General features: G+C 35.2%; 1 protein-coding gene across 1 annotated transcript; it reads left to right on the top strand.

The window, feature by feature from the left end:
- Window positions 1–347: 347 nt before the first annotated feature.
- Window positions 348–1,405, top strand: LOC107828228 (vascular-related unknown protein 1). Its single transcript, XM_016655511.2, has 3 exons — window positions 348–612; window positions 1,039–1,104; window positions 1,206–1,405. The coding sequence occupies exons 1-3, from the start codon at window positions 373–375 to the stop codon at window positions 1,356–1,358; spliced, it is 459 nt and encodes a 152-aa protein (XP_016510997.2). The 5' UTR covers window positions 348–372; the 3' UTR covers window positions 1,359–1,405.
- Window positions 1,406–12,739: the final 11,334 nt, after the last annotated feature.

Raw genomic sequence — 12,739 nt, 5'->3', positions numbered from 1 at the left:
TTTTTCCCCCTTCCATTTAACTCACTTCTATTGAACTTGTATAAATTTTTAAAGTCTAGTACTCATTCCTGGAATTTTTACTGAAATATTTTTGTCCACATATTTTTTTACATAAAAAGACGCTAAATATTATAATAGTTTTTTAAAAATATGAGCTAAACTCTAATAGCAGGAATTAAAAGTGGTTATTTTCCAATTTCTTCCTAGATTCCAAGTCATGTTCCTCCCCCCTCTCTTTTTCCCTTTCTATTTAACTCAATCCTATTTAACCTAATATATCCATTCAAACCACAGCGACTACTCAACTTCACAAAACACATTCCAAAAACTCCATCAAATAGGAAAATGGAAGGTCCAAAGACTTCTTCATCTATGAATAATTTTGAAGCTGCAACAAATCAAGAAGAGAGTGGGTGGACAACTTATTTGGATGATTTTTCATTAATGAACCAAAGGGAAAATAGATCTTCTAATTCTGAGGATGATTGCCCTTCTTTGCTATCTGATGCTGCTTCTCATGTTAAGAGATTGAATTTGAAGAAATCAAGAAATAAGAAAATCTCTGATCCTGATTTGGAAGACACTGCCAGTTCACCTGTCAACAGTCCTAAGGTAATTATTTAATTATATATTATGTTTTCAACACGTCTCCTTATGTTATAAATAAATTTTAAATTTTAATTTGAGTAAGTTCAATCTTTAGGTTCTTATCACTAAACCGTTTGTATTTTTGATATCATGAGTTCAAAATCTATTAGTACTATTAATTACTAATGTTTTTTAATATTTAACATTTATTTCTATATTTCGTATTGAAAATGTTGGGTTCATATGAACTCAATACTTATATTCTCCGTCCATCACTCTCATCGGCATGGTTAGTTTTTAACGAGTCTAACACGTGAAAATATACTTTTCTTCTCGGGCATATTGATACTCTGTGTAATATTGAAAATACTTTTAATTATTTAATTATATTATGAGTTCAACCTCTACCATTCTGTTTTGTTCTGATAAGTCTTATGTGATTATCAACAGGTAAGCAGTTTTAAGCAGATGGACATCAATTATAGAAGAACAGAAAACAATAGCGGAAACTTTCTGGTAAATTAATATATTTTATTACAATTTTTCTCTTTGCCTTTTGTTTTTACTTTAAATTTTAACCACTTACAATTAATTTGGGGTGTTTGATAATTTTGTAGGGAAATGAAAGAAGCTCAAGACAAATAATACAAGAAATGCAGAATGTAGAGAGAGGCCACAGCATTTCTTCTGAAAATAATGGCTATACTGACCTGAAGAAGAAAGGACTTTGTCTTGTGCCTTTATCCATGTTTGTCAACTACAAGGGCTGATTCTCCCCCACCCCCACCCCACCCTGTCCATGTAAAAATTTGTACATTTTTTTTTCTCTAGTCCATGTAAAAATCTAACTTTTATTTTTAAAGGATATAAAAGATCATTATGAGATAATTAAGCGGTTTCATTACATCATTATCCTTGTGATCCACCTCCAAAAAAGGAAAGTAATTAAGAAAAAGAAGTTGCAGCTTTATTTCTCTTAAACAATATTATTGAAGTAAAGAATTTTTTTCCTTACTAAGGTCCAAATATTTTATGAGTTTAAGTCATGTGTACTAACACTTTAAAAAATATTTTAGGCAATCAAGTCATTTATAAGATAATACATGTACAGTCAGACCTTTCTATAACAACATCCTTATATAACAACACTTTTCTATAAAAGCTAAATTTTTCCGAAACCAAATCTCATGTTCTATTATAATATATATTTTCTATAACAACAATTCGCCATAACATCCAAATATCCGAAACAAACGAGATTGTTATAGAGAGGTTTGACTGTATATCGGCCAACCATTGAATTTGATCCTTTCTAACCATTGTAATTAAAACTTGTTTGGATGGTTGTTACCTATTATATTGTTACTTTAAATACGATGTTTGTTTTGATTATTACTTAAATTTTATTGTATCGTATTGTTAATTTCGTCGTTACGTAACGACAAAATACGCCACTTTATGTAACGATCGATTTGGTGTAGTTGCATCGTTACCTTATCTTTCTCTCTCATCTCACCTTTCATTATTATATTAAATAGTTTTATTTTATCATTTACCCTACCTATTTATATAATAATTTATCCCATATTATAATTTTTCTTTTTAATATTGCAAGTTTATTGCTGGTGTGTGATATCATGAAACAACGACAAACGATACAATCTATCCAAACATTATATTTATCAAACAATACATTACAGTACAATACAATATAATATGATACATAAAATGATATGTAACAACCATCCAAACAATCTGTTAGTTTCAAATAAAAAAAAAGGAGAGAGGAGGTTGTTGGTGCTAAACTATAGCCAAGGAACCCCAATAAAAGATTACCAAAAGGTATTTTTTTCAAAATTAAAAAAAAAATTCTTTGAATACACACATAAATTCTTTCAGAGCCATATCCGAACACATTTATATTCCAAAGTCCAAAGAATAATACTGCGAAGCAATAAAGAAAATCAAAAATGAAAAAATAAGATTTTTTTTAATTGGTAGGCAAAAAAAAAAAAAAAGATTTTCCTTCAGAATTTAGGCGGCAATTTTAGTTCACGATAACTAAAAGTCATGAATTGTTAGTGAAATGCAATTGTCAACGAATGAGGTATTTTTTTAAGAATATATTATTTTATTTTCAAGGAACTTAAATCAAATTTGAAAATTGTCGTTCGTTCAAAATGCTTCATACCGAAAAGACTATGCTACTAGATGGAAATTGGTAATTACTCTAGTCGCTCCTACTACCTTATTTACCTAACTCACTCATGTGCTATCTGAAATTGCTCAATTTTATCGCCCGTTATAATTTTTTATTCATTTATATACCTATTTTAACAATTCGTCTAGTATTTACCCATGGCATTAATAGAGCTCCAGCGTGAAATCGGTGGACTTCACGTATCCAAATTCTTTATCTAAAAAGGTCCAAATTTCCCTTAACTTTTGAAATATTGTTTAAAATTACCCTTAAGTTTGAGTTCCATTAGAGGTTAATGGCAAAAATGAGTTTTTTTTTCCGAATAACATTAGACCAAAAGTTTAATGGAAGATAAAAGTTGCAAGATTTCAAATAGTACAAGAACAAATTTGACCCATTTTCCAAAAATTAGAAAGAAATATAGAAATAGGCTTAATAATGAATGGTTTTGGATTTAATGTCATTTTCCAGCTTAAATATGGTTATATAATTAATTTATGACCCCTCCATGTGCATACACATTAAGCAGTTGAGTACAGGTGACTTATTGTGATATAACTCGCCATTAATTCCTTAAAAGTTTAAACTATTTGTCACATTCTCTTTGATTATTTCCTGAGTTCCCTTTCCCTACTTCTTCTTCTGTTTATATTGAATAATAATAGGACTACATATGACGCTGACATATTAACAACAAAAGGATTATAAATGTATAAATAATACTGCAACTACTCTAACGATAATGTCCAATATATTCCTTCAAAATACCAAACAAAATCGGCTTATTATAGACTAGCTACTGGATAACCTTTTTTAAAATAATAATATCAAAGGCTGCGGGTTAATTAGGCAATAGGCCAGGGCGTCAAGGTTTCAAGGTGTTTTCCAAGATCGATATGAGATCGGACTATTATCATGTGAAGATTAGGGCTTCGGATATCCCTAAGACATGTTTTAGAATAAGTTATTGGTGATGTCATTTGGATTGGCTAACGCTCCAATAACCACTACTAGAAATTCGACCAAAATCGATCGCGATCGACCGACCAACCTCGATCGGTCAAAAAAATCGGCTAGAAAACCGCCGTCGGTTTTTCAAAATATTTTTTTTAAAAAAACAATCAACTTTGGTCGGTGTTTTTTGGCTCAAAAAAGCGGGAAACTATTTTTGTTTCTCGCGAAATTTATTTTTAAGAAACCGACCAACGTTGGTCGGTTTTTCATTTAAAATTGATACTAAAAAACCGAACGAAATAGGTCGTTTATTTCGGCCAGCAATTTTAAAAAATCGACCGACACTGGTCGACTATTTTCACGCGAAAATGCAATTAAAGAGTATAAATGAAATGAAGACAGTCTTAAAACAAAAAAGCACTAATGTTCTAGTGGTAGAATAGTATCTCGCACAGTATAAACCCCAGTTCGATTCCCTGATGGTGAATTTTTACTTGCATGATTAAAAATACCAACCCACTTCGGTCAATTTTTTGGGTAATTTTTTATTTTTTGGAATTTAATTGACTGACCGAAAGCAGTCGAAAAATACCGATCGAAGTCGGTCGGTTGGCTCTACCGATCATATCGACCGCCACGAACCAGTCGATTTTCGGTCGATTTTTGTCAATTATCGACCAATATCAGTCGGTTTTGGCAGTCGGTTTTTCCCTTTTTTTAGTAGTGTCTTGTAAAGTACCAAGCATTCAAGCCTTACTTGGATTCCTTTGTGATTGTGTTAATTGATCATTAGTTTTTTTTTAATAAGAATTTTTGAAATTGTGTTGAAATTTTTATTTGAAAGTTGAAGTTGTGTGTGGACGTGAGTTTTACTTAAGAAAAAATTGATATTGTGTGAGTGGAGAAAATTAATTATTTGAAAAAACTTGAAAATGTGATCAAAACCACTTTTTGGTTTTTCAAATATTGGTTTTCAAAAGATCTCCAAAAGTTGACAATTTTTTATGGGCAAAGAAGTTTTTCAATTTTTTCTTTTTGAAAAAGAAGTAAAAATTTTGCATGGCCAAACGGAGGCTAAAAGTCCTGAGGAGAGTTGAAAATGGTTCAGAAATTACTGAGAATAACTTATATATTGGCGGAAGAGAGAAAATAATAAAAAATCAAGGTGTTTATTAGGAACTTATTGACTTGTACTAGTACCATTTATGTTCCAGCCGTTGTTATCAAAATGTGTTATTAGAATGTTTCGAACTACTTTTGGAGAGCTAATATTATATTATCTTTCAACTAGGGATTTGGTGAAGTTTAAGACCTTTTCAATTATATGATGTTATAGAAAATCTGAAATATGTTGAATAACCATGTTTGTAAAGTCATCAATGATAATGACCAAAGATAGTAAATAGTAATTAACGTGGAAAATGAGTACTTAGGCCAGACAAATTGGTCAAAACCATCTAATTACGATGGAACGTTAAGTGACTATGTAGTATGTACACATAGAAAATCTAAGATTAAGATTAAGCACATGATTAAAGTTGTTAGTTAATATTCCATTTAGTCTTATTGATAAGCCCCTAATGTCAGATTTGAAGTCAGTTTCAAGCATCATTATTTGAAATGGAAGTAGATAATCTATAGCTAGCAGATGGAAATCAGTGATTAAACTAGACATGGATAGTTGTGGGATCACATCCACCATATAATTTTTCTCAAAGTTGATAGAAAGTTAGTGGCATTAAAGCAACTAATTAGCAGATGTTTATCTCATGAAGTAACCAGCTTTAAGTTGGTGTAAAAATCACTATTAATTAGTCAATCAAATTGTTAACAACTATAGAATTTGGAACATGGGGTGCTGATAACATGTCGGTTTAGTATTACTCACTCCGTTCACTTTTAGTTGTTCACTGTACTAAAAATATACTTTCACTTTTACTAGTTCACTATACTAATTAAATCAAGAAAAAAATATTCTATTTTCCCATTTTATCCTTATTTTTAACTACTTATTTCCCAAATCATTTTTCAAGACTTATGAAAATACTATCATTATTATGAGTAAAATTATAAAATAGATATTTTATTTATTGTTTCTTAAGAAGTGTGAAAAGTCCAAAGTGAATAACTAAAAGTGAACGGAGGGAGTAGTTGGTAAAATTTTATGAATGATACGTCACACAAAGTGTTATTCCGAAAAATGTTCTCTACACATAATTTTCTAATTTTTTTTCGATATTTGATTATTGAGTGAAAAATAATTTTCAGAGAAAGGTAGATATCAAAAGTGTAATGATCTGATAGGTCAATTTAAGTTTTAGCCTTCATTTACGTGTTTCGAGATCTCAAATAGCTCCGTTTAGCATTTCTCGATTTGCATGCATACTCCGTGCCTTTTTCTGAGAATGTTTTTGTGAATATCTATGAAAAAGTGAAGTTTAACTTTAAAAACTCATTTGAGTTGACTACGGTCAACGTTTTGTGTAAACGGATACGGATCAGTGTTTTGACGATCCTAGTGGGTCTGTATCGTGATTTGGGACTTACGCGTATGCCTGGAATCAAATTCGGAGGTCTCTAACTTGATTTAACATAATTTGTTGAAAATTAGCAATTTAAAGGTTTAAAGAATTCCTAAGTTTGACCGAAAGTTGACTTTGTTGTTACCGGGTGAGAATATTGGTTCCGAAGCTTGGTATTAGTTCATTTCAGTATTTATGACTTGTCCGCAAAATTTAGTGCGAAATAGAGTTGATTTGATGTGATTCGGATGTCCAGTTGTAAAATTGCATTTTCTTGAGTTTCTTTGACAATATCATTCATTTTGATGTCCGATTCGTAGTTCTACGTGTTATTTTGGTATTTTGATCGCGCGCGCGAGTTCGTATGATGATATTACACTTGTGTGCATGTTTGCTTTGGAGCCTAGAGGGCTCAGGTGAATTTCGGATAGGCTACGAAGTGATTTTTGAACATAAAAAGTTGCTGGTGTGACCTGGTGTGCAGGTTGCAATTGCGACATATGTCCAAATCTATGATACTCGCAATTGCGAACATGAACAGGGATCGCATTTGCGATCATTTGGTCGCTTTGGTGCAAAATGGAGTTTATTTGATGCGGAACTTTAATCTATTTCTTTTCAATTACCCATTACTTCTCAAGTGTTTTCAACATTAAATCTAGGATTATTATGGTTGAAATTAGGGATTCAGGTAGAATTAGGGATTTTTGTAAATTTGGGATTTAGACCTCAAGTTGAGGTCGGATTTCGAAACTAATCACATAATCAGGCTCGGGGGTGAATGGGTAATCGGATTTTGGTCCGAACCTCAGGTTTTGACCAAGCGAGCCCGGGGTTCACTTTTGTTAACTTATTTTTTATATTTCTCCCTTATTTTACTATATCAAAATCACATATAAAATTCGTTGAGGCGTGCAGTCAGATCCTACCATATCAATAACAATCCTTCCTTATTCCACCTGTTGTGGCGTGCAACCCGACCCATAAACAAAATCAATAAACGTAATCAATTCAACAACTCAATTTACAAGAATCTCTACGATTAAAGAATTATGAAAGCAAATCCATAAAGGAACCTCGCACCAAATCTAGGAATGCTACAATTAATACAAGGCAACAAGACAAGCCAAATATATGACAATTAAATTGTACAAGGAAGACAAATAGACATTAATCATGGAATCACAGAATCACGGAAGAAACGAGTATTTCAATACAAGAGTAAATAGATGACAAGTAACAAGTTACGATATAGAAGGCAACTAAGACATGTAGCAGTTAAGACGTGGAATGAGATAATTAATGGAATACGGGAAAACATGAAAATAATTATTTTGACGGTGTATATACACTTGTCATCTTGCATATGTGCCGCTACACATGTATTTCACATAGCACATAGCTCAAGGGTTCCTAATTCCCTCAAATCAAGGTTAGACCCAACACTTACCTCGCTCCGCATCTCAAGCAATCACTTAACTACGGCCTTGCCTTTTGAACAAGCCTCCAAACTAACCAAATCTAGCAATTTCGAATTAATATCAACAAATGATGCTAGGAAAGGGAGGATATTGAGTTTGTATGGTGGGATCAGGTTGCGCGCCGCAACAGATTGTGTGTTTTGTATTCATTTTTACATTGTGTTAGCTTTCATGTTTTCATACAAGATTCTTAGGACTGATATTTCTATTTTTACTCATTTCGAGGATTGAGTTGATTTTCATAAGTTGACTGCTTTACTTTTACTGTGTTCCTTTCTTGTTATCATTATTATACTGTGTTCAGGTTATTGTAGTGGCCTGCCTTAACCTCATCACTACTTTGTCGAGGTTAGGCTCGACACTTACAGAGTACATGGGGTTAGTTGTACTCATACTGCACTCTGTACTTCTTGTGCAAATTTTGAGTCGGTCCTAGAGGCGGTCAATAGATTGCTCGGATTGATTGCCTGATGGAGACTTGAGGTACAACTGCGCGTCGTTCGTAATCCTGAAGTATCCTTCTACCTTATCCTAGCTGTTTATTACATTTCAGACCGTTTTACTTTCATTCAAACCATTATTTCTATTATTCTAGTCGCTCGTGCACTTGTGACACCAGTTCTGGGATTGTATTTGGATATCGCTATTATTATGATTTTTCTCACTCTATTTCAGTTATTTCAGTTTCTGAGTTATTATCTAATTTGAATTGTTAAAAATGGCTATAAACTATTTCTAACGTTGGCATGCATAGCAAGTAAAATTAGGCACCATCACGTTGCCGAGGGTGGAAATTTCGAGTAGTGACAAGTTGGTATCAGAGAACTAGGTTGCCTAGGTCTCACAAGTTATATGCAAGCTTAGTGAGTCTTGAGGATCGATACGGAGATGTCTGTACTTATCTTCCAGATGCTATGGAGTTTCGAAAAAAATTCACTTCTTTCCTTCTTTATCTGCAATTTTATTCTATCATTGATGATTGGACTATTCTATTCTTGTCCTCTCGCAGATGGTGTGTCACAACCCCGGTTCCCATCAATGGGACCTTAATGAAGCCTAACATTACACTTGCTAGACAAGTTAATGTTAGAGGTTTATTGACCATTTTCCTTTACAATTTATTGAACAAAAATAAACCAGTTAACACAAGTGATCATAACTGCGGAAGTAAGTAAAAACTGCTTTATTTATAAACTATTGCCAGAACTATTACTACTATTACCCAGAAACTGGTATCACAATCCACGAACATACTATGAATTACTACAAATATTGGTCTGAAAGAAATTACATCTATTTGAAACGAAAGAAAAACAGAAATGTAGAAATGTAGAAGGGGACGCCAGGGCTTACGAACGCCAACAGGACTACCTTGGTTCTCCTAGATGAAATGTTTGCAACCGACCTCTCGATCAGCCATTACTAGCTCCAAAATCTACACAGAAAGTGCAGAGTATAGTATTAGTACAACCGACCCCATGTACTGGTACGTGCCGAGCCTAACCTCGACGAGGTAGTGACGAGGATACATCGGGGCAATTACAATATAACCCGCATACAGTATATAATAAAGCAAAAAAAGTATGGTACAAAATGAAACAATAACTTGCGACAAAAATGAATACGGAACTCAAATATCTTATCAGTACCCAGCTATAACCAATCCTTAGGTAAGATACAAAACCACAGAATAACTTTATAGCAGAAGAAGGATACATAACAATAAACTGATGCGGCGCATACCGATCCCACCATATAATCAGTAACAATATGAACATTCACTCTTATTACTCCTTGTCAATCCATCCTTATTCCTCATGTTGCAGCGTGCAACCCAATCCCACCGTACAATAGTAATTCACCCTTATTACTCCTCAATATATCACCTTTATTTCTCCTGTTGCGGCGCGCAACCTGATCCCACCATATAATAACATTTCACCCTTATTCCTCCTCAATATACCACCCTTATTACTCCTGTTGTGGCGTGCAACCCGATCCCACCATATTAGTACCAATCATACAATAAGAATATAAATTTCACAATACGACTCAAAACTCCCCACAATATTTAACCTTAACTAAAACAAACGGAAAGAGGTAAAATTATGAGACTTCACTCGAATTAGACTACTCAGCGAGACCAATCCAATCTATGCTAATAAACACTGATAGATAGCTTAAAAAATATGAAACGACGAAACCATGTAATGTCCAATACTTTTGACAACGAAAACAATATCCGACCAGTAGCAAGTAATCATGGAAATATCAAATAGATAGGTAGCAATTAAGGCGGGGAACAATAAATTAAGAACAGGGAGGGAACAATCAAAACAGATAAATTGGTGATGCATAGGTACTCGTTACCTCACTGATACGCCACACACATGGATTTTCACATAGCAATTAAGTCGGGGATCCCTAATCCCTCGAGTTAAAGTTAGACCAAACGCTTACCTCAATCCAATGGCCAACTCAAAACTCAATTATCGCTTTTCCTCTAGTTTCCACCTCCGAGCAACTCGTATCTAGTCATAATTAACTTAATAACATCAATTATCGCTAAAGAATCAATTCCAATGCATAATTATAAGTTTCCCAACATTTTCCCCAAAAGGTCAATAACCGACCCCAGGCCCACTTGGTCAAAACTCAAGGTTCAGACCAAAACTTATTCACGCATTCACCCCCGAGCCTAAATATGTAGTTAGTTTTGGAATCCAATCCCAAATCGAGGTCTAAATTCCCAAATTTACAAAATCTCCAATTCTCTCAAAATCCCTAATTTTCTACCCTTAAGAACAAGATTTAGAACCAGAAATCTAATAGGCGTTGATGGAAACTGAAGAAAATTAGTTTAAGAACACAAACCTATGATTTGGTGTTGAATTTCCACTTCAAAAATCGCCCAAGGTTGAGTTCTAGTGAAGAAGATATGAAATGTTGAACTATTCCCATTTTGAAGTCTATTTTTAAAACACTGGACAAGTCTTCTTTGCGTTCGCGAGAAGCCTGTCACGATCGCGAAGCTACGGCCCTGATGTCCTATTCGTTCGCGAGTTACCCTATGCATTCATGAAGGCATACTCCTTCCAGCCTCCGCGTTAGCAAGCCAAGTGCCGCGTTCGCGTAGAGTAATCTTTCCCTCCCTCAGGTCCCAATGCTTCGCGTTCGTGATAACCTGGTTGCGTTCGCTAAGGGTAATGCCCCTATTACTCTGCGTTCGTGACCAGCACTTCATGTTCGCATAGAAGGAATTCTCCTTCAGGCCAACTTACTCTTCGCGTTCGCGAGAGTCCCTTCACGAACGCGAAGAAGAAGATACCAGATGATAGCTTAAGTTCAAAACATCCCGTGGCCTATCCGAAACTCACCCGAGCCCTCGGGGCTCTAAACCAAATATGCACACAAGTCTAAAAATATCATACGAACTTGCTCGCATGATCAAATCGCCAAAATAACACCTACAACTATGAATTTAGCACCAAATTGTATGAAATTTTCAAGAAAGTTTTAAAACTTCTATTTCCTTAACCAAAGGTCCGAATCACGTCAAATCAGTCTCGTTTTTCACTAAATTTCACAGATAGGATATAAATGTTATATTAAACCTATACTGGGCTCCAGAACCAAAATACGGGCCCGATACCAACGAGACCAAACATTAATCAAATTCTTTAAATCATTAGATTTTCAGTCTTACAATTTTCATCAAAAATTTATTTCTCGGGCTTGGGACCTCGGAATTCGATTCCGGGCATATGCCCAGGTACCATATTTTACTACGAATCCACCGAGACCTTCAAACATGGGTCCGGGTCCGTTTCTCAAAATGCTAGCCGAAGTCAACTAAAATTAACTTTTTAGGCCAAAAATTATTATTTCATCAATTTTTCCACATAGAAGCTTTCTGGAAATGCGTTTGGATTGTGTACACTAATAGAGAAAAGATAAAGTGAGGTTTTTAAGGCCTTAGAACATGGAATCGAGTTCTAAAATATAAGATGACCCTTTGGATCATCACATGGTGAGAATACGCACAACATCCACAGTAGGATAGGAGCTGGAGCCCCCTGTGGAAGCTACCACCAGGGGCAGAGGCCGAGGCCGAGGTTGAGCTAGAGGTCTAGGTAGAGGCAGATCTCAGCCTAGGGATCGAGCAGTATCATCCACAGTAGAGCCTTAAGTAGATTTTGAAGAGGAGGTTCCGGCTCATACTGTACCCGTCGGACAAGCTCAAGTCTCGTAGGGGTTCATACCCACTCCAGTACTTCAGAACGCTCTAGTCCGCTTGGTAGGGAAGGAGCAAAGACTCCCGCTACTCATACCCTGAAGAAGGTGGCTCCCCAGTATCAGACTCTAGTAGCCCCGCCAGTTATGGTAATTCAGCCAGTTATTGTGGCACAGGCCAGTGTTAGGCCCGCTATGCCTTCTGAGGCCCTGTTGAGGTTGGATAAGCTTACCAAGCTCTTCCTTATTCATTTCAGTGGTGCATCTTCTGAGGACCCACAAAATTATCTAGACTGCTTCCACAAGGTGCTACGGAGCATGGGTATAGTTGAGACCAATGGGGTCGATTTTGTAGTGTTTAAGATGACTGGTTCCGCCAAAAGGTGGTGGAGAGATTATATGTTCACTAGAACAACTGGTTCACCTGCACTTACCTGGGATCAGTTTTCACAACTATTTTTAGAGAAGTTCATCCCGATCACTCTAAGAGAGGATTACCGTAGGCAGTTTGAGTGTCTTCAGCAGGGTAGTATGACTGTTACCCAGTACGAGACTCGATTTGTGGACCTAGCTCGCCATGCCATTATTTTGCTTCCTACTAAGAAGGAGAGAGTAAGGAGATTTATTGATGGGCTCACTTTCACTATCAGGATACATGTGGCTAAGGAGAATGGAGATGATATTACGTTCCAGAGGCCATAGATATTGCTAGATGGATTTTTGGTGTCTGATAAGAGGCCTCGTCATTTTGATGGTTTCAG

This window comes from Nicotiana tabacum, chromosome 8 (genome assembly GCF_000715075.1).
Source record: "Nicotiana tabacum cultivar K326 chromosome 8, ASM71507v2, whole genome shotgun sequence".
NCBI classification, from domain to species: domain Eukaryota; kingdom Viridiplantae; phylum Streptophyta; class Magnoliopsida; order Solanales; family Solanaceae; genus Nicotiana; species Nicotiana tabacum.
Note: the sequence above shows the minus strand (reverse complement) of the source record. Positions and strands in the feature narration are given on the sequence as shown.